General features: G+C 38.5%; 1 protein-coding gene across 1 annotated transcript; it reads right to left on the bottom strand.

Moving 5' to 3' along the window:
• Positions 1-896: 896 nt before the first annotated feature.
• LOC142164345 (uncharacterized) lies at positions 897-1,304 on the bottom strand. The gene has a single exon (XM_075222325.1). The coding sequence runs from the start codon at positions 1,302-1,304 to the stop codon at positions 897-899; it is 408 nt and encodes a 135-aa protein (XP_075078426.1).
• Between the last annotated feature and the right edge of the window lie 8,166 nt (positions 1,305-9,470).

The raw sequence follows: 9,470 nt of genomic DNA on the forward strand, positions 1-9,470 counted from the left end.
TTTTATTGTAGAAGCTGACAATTCTTTTAATAATGTAAAATTATTTTTGGCATTAAAATAACTGCAAAAGTCGATGCATTTGAGTGCTCTGATCTGATCAACTTTTGCAGTATTTATTTGTCAATGAAACAGGCCGAAATTTATTCACTGTGGATAAATAACCAACGAATTCCTGACAAGCAAAAATTTTGAAATTATTTTTTAATGATAAAAATTAAATAATTTCTCAGTGAACTGCCAATTTTGTAGACTGAAACCATATCGTCCATTTAAACATACAAGCATTCTTCCTTTTGGAGCTGCTGAGTAGTTATCTACAAATTTTCATCCTGCGCCAAACTTCTTCTGAATCATTTCAGCTTTTGACTGTTTTACTTTGGTTTCAAAGATACCCATCATATCTATAGTAAGCAAAAAAGTTTAAACTCTTTTTGCTTGTGAGACTTGTTCAACCCCCTTATATTCCAAGAACTAAAAATTATGGTAGAGTAGTTTGCTTGTCTTGGTTCCTTTGTCTACCAATTGGTCCTCTATTCCATCTTGTTCAGGTATTACGCAAGTGCTCGTCTAGCTCCCTCTCCTTGATCTCTTCTTTTTGTTTTTAGCCGGGTTTGGCCTTTTAGCCATCCCTTCGATTAAATAGAGCTTCCTATCCTACGTTTTTCTTTTTCTTTTTCCTCAAGAATCCTTAAAGGGGCAAACTGATTTCTTCTAGCAATCTCTTGTGCATCAATGTGTTTTCTATCTTTCTTCTTTGAGCCATGATGGACTACAACTTGCTTCCCTTTGTTGGATAACTGCAGTTGTATTGAGTTTCTGGTGAAGTCACTTCTGAGTTTGCAGTTGGACGTACCTCAGTCTTGTTAGTTCGAGGATCTGTGGTAGTTTTTGCTACTTCAACTTTCTCCTTTACTTCTACTGCCTTCGTTTTCCATTCCCATTTCTCCTTCTTTTTTCTCTTGTTCTGTTTCTTTCATTGCCTGTTGGGCCTGTTTTTGTGGACACTTCTCAGTCATATGTCCAAATAGGTTACAATTTTGGCAGAATGTAGGCTTCCATTCGTACTCCACATTTTGCTCCCAAATTTTCCCTTCTGCCATAATTACAGGAAGAACATCTGGTAGAGGTTGAGTGATATCAACCTCTATGAGGACTCTAGCATAGGAAACTCTGTCAACATGAGCTGTAAGCTTATCAGTACATAGTGGTTTCCCAGTATAACTCTCTAATCTTCCTAAGTTTTCCTCAGCCCAGAACTGAACTGGTAATCCTGGAAACATCACCCATATAGGAACCACTCTCATAGATTCATTCTTAAAACTAAAATTTGGGTTCCACTCGTTCATACCAGGGGTCTGTTATTGATTGTATAAGGGCCATTTTGGAGTATTAATTTTTTATCATCTATCGAATCAAATCTAAAGATGAAATAAATGTCATCATGTAACAGTACCTTTGGCGTAGTCACTGAGTTCCATACTCTATATACAAACTTGAGCATCTCTTTAAATGTTGGGTTTTCCCCAATTACATATCCAATTAGGGCATTTTTTCATTGCTGACATTGCTGCTCTACTTCCTTTAAGTTCAATTCAACCAGCTTTACTCCATTCTTAATCACCGGCGGATAGAATTTCAATTGCATGCCTTGCTCCTTCATTCGATTTCCTTTGACTATCTCTGCCACAGATCTAGCTGGATCTGCTGAGTAAGTCAGTTTACGCGCTGCATTTGTAATTCTGATGGAATTGTGGTAACTCTTGTCACCGGTGGTAGAGATTCATTCACTGCCGCCGCTTACATGATTGTCGGCACACTTCCCATCCCTGACATCTAATTGATAAGTTGTCGAGGACCTAATTGTTGTTCAATTCTCGATTATGGTGTAACCAATCTACTAGTCAATTCCTCAATTTGTTTTGTGGGGCTCTTCATCATCGAACATCGTCGCTGATGGGTGTTCATGGTTGTTGGCATACGTTAGCGATCCCACTTAACTTGCTCCTTTAGAGAGAAAATGGTCCATAGATCATACTTGGGGATTTCAATAGTATAATATCAGTTGGAGACAAAATTAATAGAGAACCAGTACATGAACAGGAACTGGTAGACTTCCAACACTGTATTGATGATATTGGAGTAGCGCAAATAACCAAAAGAGGATGTCAATTCTCTTGGAGCAATAAGAGAGATGCAGAGGACATGATTTACAGTCCTGTATTGATGATATTGGCAACCCAGATTGGTTCCAGATGTATGCAGGAATTGAAGTTATTTATCTACTACCATGAGTCTCTGATTACTCTCCAATTATGTTAAATACATAAGTGAACATGCCAAAAGTCAGAAGACCTTTCAGACTCCTAACAGTACTTCTACAGCATGAAGGATATAAAAAAGCAATCAACACAGTTTGGACAAAACAAATTCAAGAGATTGCTATGTTTAGGATATGCAGAAGGTTGACGATGTTAGAAATCCAAACTAAGAACATTCACAAAGAGTACTCTTCCATTGAAAAAAAGCTGGAAAATTTAAGGGAAAAGTTGGATACAATACAAAGGTCACTCAATGATGATCATTTCAATCCAGCACTTATTGAAGAGGAGAAGCTAACTCTTAAGTTGATTGAAAACTAGGATGCAGTTCAGGAGAACGTACTTAGACAAAAATCAAGAGCTACTTGGATTACACAAGGTGACTCAAATTCCAAATACTTTTATGCATATCTGAAAGCTAGACAAGCAAGAAATAGAGTGTCTTGCATTTACAATGAACATAATGATAGAATAACTGAGCCAGAACAGATTCAGCATGAGTGCATCAACGTTTTCAAGAAGTTACTGGGGGAATCAGCCCAGACACTTCCTGGACTAGATATCAACATTGCTAGGGATGGTCCTACATTGACCCTAGCACAACAACAGTCAATGTTGAGACCAGTGACACAAGAAGAAGTTACGCAGGTAGTAATGGAGTTACCAGATGATAAAGCTCCAAGATTGGATGGCTATCCAGCTGACTTCTATAAGACATTCTGGGCAAGTATACGGAAGGAAGTGGCAGAAGCTATTCATCAGTTCTTTGAAACAAGCAGGATTCTCAAAGAAATAAATTGCACCACTATCACACTGATTCCTAAGGTGGAACACCTATCATTCATGCCAATTGCATGTTGCTCAATACAAGATCATTGCTAGGATCATAACAAAGAGAATAAAAGCTGTTGTGAATTATCTTGTAGGACCAGCTCAATCTGCATTCATAGAAGAGAGGAATATTTTAGACAATGTCATATTGGCTTATGAATTGGTGAAGGGATATACAAGAAAAACAGTCTCTCCAAGATGCATCATAAAGGTTGATATTAGGAAAGCTTATGACTCAGTTGAATGGAGTTTCCTAAAATAACTACTGATTGAACTAGGGATTCCTCACAAGATGGTGATTCTGATAATGGAGTGTGTAACCATAGTAAGTTACTCTCTATTGATCAATGGTGGTATAACAACTAGATTCCTATTAAAGAAGGGCCTAAGACAGGGGGATCCTATGTCACCATATCTCTTTGTACTTGTGATGAAGTACCTAATTAGATCATTGAAACAACTACAGAGTAACCCAGACTTTAATTACCATCCTAAATGCTCTAAGCAACACATCACTTACATATGATTTGCTGATGACCAACTACTGTGTTGTAGAGTAGACAAGATCTCAATACAGCTTCTAATGACATCCTTTGATCACTTCCTGTTTCTGGACTTAAAGCTAATATGGAGAAGAGCTCCTTGTATATTGCTGGTGTCACTACTGAGTTCAGACAACACATACTAGATGAACTCCATTTCTCTCTTGGAAGCTTGCCTTTCAAATACCTAGGAGTTCCTTTGTCTGTCATAAAATTGACTATTAACCAATGTATGCCTTTAGTGGAAAAAATTGTGGCAAGGGTGAGATGCTGGTCCTCAAAGTTCCTATCATACACAGGAAGACTTCAACTGATAAAGAGTGTACTGTTCGAGATACAAACCTACTGGGCCCAAATATTTTTGCTTCCAAAAGAAAGGTGCTTAAGTTAGTCACAATATTCTATAGGAATTTCCTCCGCATGGATCAAAGGAGAATGTGAACAGAACATCAATTGCTTGGGAACCAGTTTGTCAACCAAGATCAACTGGTGGGCTAAATATCCTCACTTCACTTTATGGAATAAAGCAGCAATTTTGAAACTATTATGGGCAATATCTTAGAAAAAAGACACTCTTTGGGTCTAGTGGATCCAACACCAATACATAAAGGAAAAGGACCTAAAGACATGAAAACACCAAGGCAAACAAGTTGGGTGGTTAGAAAGATATTTGAGGCTAAACAATGGGTAGATCCTAATATGAACAAGTTATAGAAGTATGCAACGCAGAGCAAATTCAACATAAAGAAAGCCTACATGGACAGTCTACCTCAATATCCTAAAGTCACTTGGAAAAATTTGATCCTAAATAAAGGTTTGATTCCAAAACATCAATTCACCTAGTGGATGGACCTTCAGCAAAAACTGGCAACAGTGGATAAAATTAGAAAATGGGGGATTCAAGTACAAAGTGAGTGTGCTATATACTCAACCAGCTCAGAAGAGACATTCAATCACCTATTCTTTGAGTGCCACTATTCCAAGAGCATTTGGAAGAAGCTACTACAATGGACAGGAAAGCAGAGACAAGTGAAGTCATGTAAGGAAGAAGTTACAGAGCTGGCAAACATTACAAGGAGTAAACATCCCAAAGCTCTCATCTATGTTTTTCTCTTTGCAGCCACAATTTATCATATTTTGATGGAAAGGAACAGTAGAAGATTCAAACAAGTACAGAAGCCTCACACAGGAATATTGAAAGATATAGCCTTGCAATTATACATTGTAGGACAAATATATTCCAATTGGCAGAAGGAATTAGATAGATTGATAGGATACCAAGCTAAACGATTTTAGTCTTATGTTTCTATAGCTGATACCCTTCCTAGAAGGTGAGTAGCTATAGAAATGAGTACAGAAAACAAATAGTTCAGAAGAGGTTTCATAGTTTATTTTTGGAGGATCCTGTCTCTATAGTCTAATGAGCAGGTGTGCTTGTAAATATTATACTTGGTTGAAATAATTTTTTTTCATTTTGACCAAAAATAAAACATACAAGTATTCATACTCGCGTATTGTGCGGGAAAATATTAAATATAAATTTTTATAAAAAAATATTAAATATAGATTTTCATAAGAAAACTGCTAAACTCAGCTCAATAATAAGGATAAGAAGAATCTTAGGTATGTTAGTAGTGAAGGTCTTTAGACAAGCCAACAGTTTAGGAAAACATGCACGATTTAATAGAAAAGAATAAGCAATGACTCTTCATAACCAAAATCCAAAAGAATTATTTGTTTGAATTTTGGAACTCAATTTTGATGTGGTATGTCTTTTTTATTTATTAAAATAACCAATAGGGGTGAACACCCTTCACTTCCAACCAAAAAGTTGTGAGTTCGAATCACCCCAAGAGTAAGGTGAGGAATTCTTGGAGGGAGGGATGTCGAGGGTCTATCAGAAACAGCCTCTCTACCTCAGGATAGGGGTAAGGTCTGTGTACATACTACACCCACTAGTGATATTATACTGGTTTGTTGTTATTGTATAATAACCAATAACCTAAGGTATGTCCTTGGAATTTGGAACTCAATTTTGATGTGGTATGTCTTTTTTATTTATTAAAATAACCAATAGCCCGAGGTATTATAATTGAAAGTAATATTTTTTATGAGATAAGTTATCTTATTATAATGATGGTACCCATTTTCCATTTGTCTAAAATACCCCGGTCACTTCTTCAATCTAATGATAAGTCATGGACAATCCCATTAAGGATCAATTCTATCAAAGAGAAAGACTATCAAAAACTTGACATGATCGTTCCTCCTTTTTGGTGTTTTAGGACCATAAAATTGAAATTATGTCCGATTCCTAGATTTTCATATACTACCCATGCCATCTGTATGGGTCTGGGTGCTAGGACCCAAATTGCTTAAAATTTTGTTGGCCGTTCAAAAACGACCTAAGGAACATTAGTCATCACCTCGCCATGACTGTTCCTCATTTTTTGGCGTTTCAGGACCATAAAACTAAAATTTCGCCCGATTTTCTAATTTTATGTATTATAGCTCACGTCACCTGCATGGGCCTGGGCACCCAGACGCGAATTGCCTAAAAAAACTTCGGCCTATAAAAAAAGACCTAAGGAACATTAGTCATCGCCTTGCCATGATCGTTTCTTCTTTTTGGCGTTTAGTGCCTAAAACTAGAATTTGCTTGATTCCTAAAACTAGGGTCCTGAAAATCAAAAATCAAACCTGTTTGGTGCCTGCCTTTCTCCACGGGGGGTTTCTCCGAAACAACCGAAATTTCCTGCCCCTGTTTCAATCAAAGAAAATTTTGTCAGTTTAAAATGGAGGTTAGCTAATGACATTCTTGCTGAAGATCTTTTCGCCGCATTATTTTGTTCTGACTGGCTTCCCCGAACTGACCCTGAACCGCTTTGACTTTCTGACTAACTTTCAAACCCCATGACCTTTGATGAACCGAGTGTCCTATGCCCATGCTGTTGTTTCACACCTCTGACCCCTTCATCCGCACCTTTGCATCTCCCATGACATTACCAAATCATTCCACCGATGAAACTTCCGGTGATTCCTTGTACCCCCCTCTCACATCATGTAATCCTTAGTAAACTCTGACCACGCTATGCTTTGCAATTTTGGAAGTTGATAGTGAGCTTTGAATTTCTTTTTCACTTGCTTTGAACAAGACTGACATTGAAACATCTTAGACAAATAAATACAAAAGAAAATGAAATGCAATGACTTTGCCGGGTTAAGGATTAGAAGAATCCAAAACCAGATGACTGCTACAAAGGGGAAAAAGAAAAAGAAACTTATCTGAGTGGAACAGCTGGTACCGAGGATCATGACATACATTTCGGATTAATCGGCCCAATCTGTCCAACCAATCAACTTTCAGTCGCCGTACTTCATTGCCTCAGAATTTCCATGACATGATTACTTTACCCAAACCTTGACCTTGTTCATCCTGCGGTGCCTTGAAAGGTTTTCACTAGCAAACCTCTTTCATTCGTTCATCTCTCAGCTCACTTTCGCCTCACGGTGCTCGTAAGGGTTTTCACCAATAAGACTCTCTCATTATTTGATTTCTCTCAGCTCTCGTCGCCTCATGGTTCCCGCGAGGGTTTTCACCAATAAGACTCTCTCATTTTTATTTTCTCTCAGCTCTCGCCGCCTCATGGTGCCCGCGAGGTTTTTTACCAATAAGACTCTCTCATTTTTATTTTCCTGCTTGAACCAGAGTGTTGCCTCTGACATGAATTACCTTTACTTGCTCGACTTGGCATTTCTCAAAGACTGATCAGAAGGTCTTTCTTTGGACCATAATGTGGGCTTTTTGACAGGGTTAGAAAGAAAGGGTATAAAAGGCTCAAAACAATTCAAATAGGTTCAAAATTACAACTTTCGGAATCAGATTTCTTACAACAACCACAACTTCTGCCCCAGTTTCTTGCTTGGGGACTTTTGGATTTTTATTTTGACGGGACCAAACCGCGAGGCTGCCTACGTATCCTTAAAAGGAATCAGGTCGAACGTAGTTCATGTCATAGAAATTACTTTGTTGTTGTGATTTTTCGTTCTCTTTTGCTTTTCTCTCTTTTTCTTTTACTGTTTTTCTCCTTCTTTTCTCTTTTCTTCTTTTTCTTCATTATTTTCTTTCTCTTTCCTTTTCTTTTTTCCCTTTTCTTCCTTTTCTTATCTTTCACGCTTGTGTTTCTGATATTGCTATTGATTCCGATAGGGGGTATGAAAGAAAAATAAATAAGGCTCAAAGGGGATGACGAGGGATAAAGTATTTAGATAACAAAACAAAACTCCTTCATCATTTCAATCTTCAAAATATGCCAAATACAAACAAGTACAATCAAACAAAAAAATCATACATAGTATCTCTTGACTGCATCGGAATTGATAGTCATTTCTACACATTTCCCTTCTACATCTGTCAAATATACGTGCCATTGGACAACACTCTAGTTACGACAAACGGCTCCTACCAGTTTGGGGCGAACTTTCCTTTTGCTTCAGCCTGATGAGGCAAGATACGTCTCAATACTAACTGACCCACTTCGAACTTCTGTGGACGTACCTTCTTGTTATATGCTCTTGCCATTCTCTGTTGGTACAATTGGCCGTGACACACTGCTGTCAATATCTTTTCATCAATCAGGCTTAATTGCTCCAAGCGGGTTTTGATCCATTCAACGTCATCAATTTCTGCCTTAGCGACAATCCGAAGGGATATGATTTCAATTTCTGCAAGTATTACTGCATCCGTGCCATACACCAACAAATAAGGAGTGGCCCTACTGAAGTACGGACAATAGTACGATAACCCAGCAATGCAAACAAAAGCTTTTTATGCCACTGCCTAGAACCTTCCACCATTTTTCGAAGTATCTTCTTTATATTCTTGTTGGCTGCCTCGACTGCTCCATTCGCCTTGGGGCGATATGGGGTGGAATTGCGATGTATAATCTTAAACTGCTGACATGTCTCCATCATCAAATGACTGTTGAGATTAGCGCCATTGTCCGTGATGATTACCTTCAGAATCCCAAACCGACAGATGATATTTGAATGCACAAAATCAACCACCGCCTTCTTGGTTACAGACTTGAATGTTTTAGCCTCTACCCACTTGGTGAAATAATCGATGACCACTAGAATAAACCTGTGTCCGTTTGATGCTGCTGGCTCGATGGGCCCAGTGACATCCATGCCCCAAGCAATGAAAGGCCATGGTGCTGACATTGTGTGCAATTCAGATGGTGGGGAATGAATTAAATCTCCGTGCACCTGGCACTGATGACACTTGCGCACAAAACTGATGCATTCTCGCTCCATGGTGAGCCAATAATAACCTGCTCGGAGAGTCTTCTTTGGCAGAATGTACCCACTCATATGCGGTCCACAAACCCCAGAGTGTACCTCAGTCATGATAGTTGTGTCCTGTCTAGCATCTATGCGTCTTAGCAATCCCAGATCTGGCATCCTTTTGTACAATACCCCTCCACTGAAGAAAAATCCACTTGCCAATCGTCGAATAGTTCTTTTCTGATCACCAGTGGCCTGTATCGGATATACCCCCATCTTGATATATTCTTTGATATCGTGGAACCATGGCTACCCATCAAGTTCTTCTTCTACCATATTCAGTAAGCATGCTGATCACATACATGGATCTGCAAAGGGTCCACATAAGCCTTATCTGGATGATGTAACATTGACGCCAGAGTAGCCAAAGCATCGGCGACTTCATTATGTATTCTTGGGATATGCCTGTACTCTATTGACTGAAATCGTTGAC

Source organism: Nicotiana tabacum, chromosome 9 (genome assembly GCF_000715075.1).
Source record: "Nicotiana tabacum cultivar K326 chromosome 9, ASM71507v2, whole genome shotgun sequence".
Lineage (NCBI taxonomy): Eukaryota > Viridiplantae > Streptophyta > Magnoliopsida > Solanales > Solanaceae > Nicotiana > Nicotiana tabacum.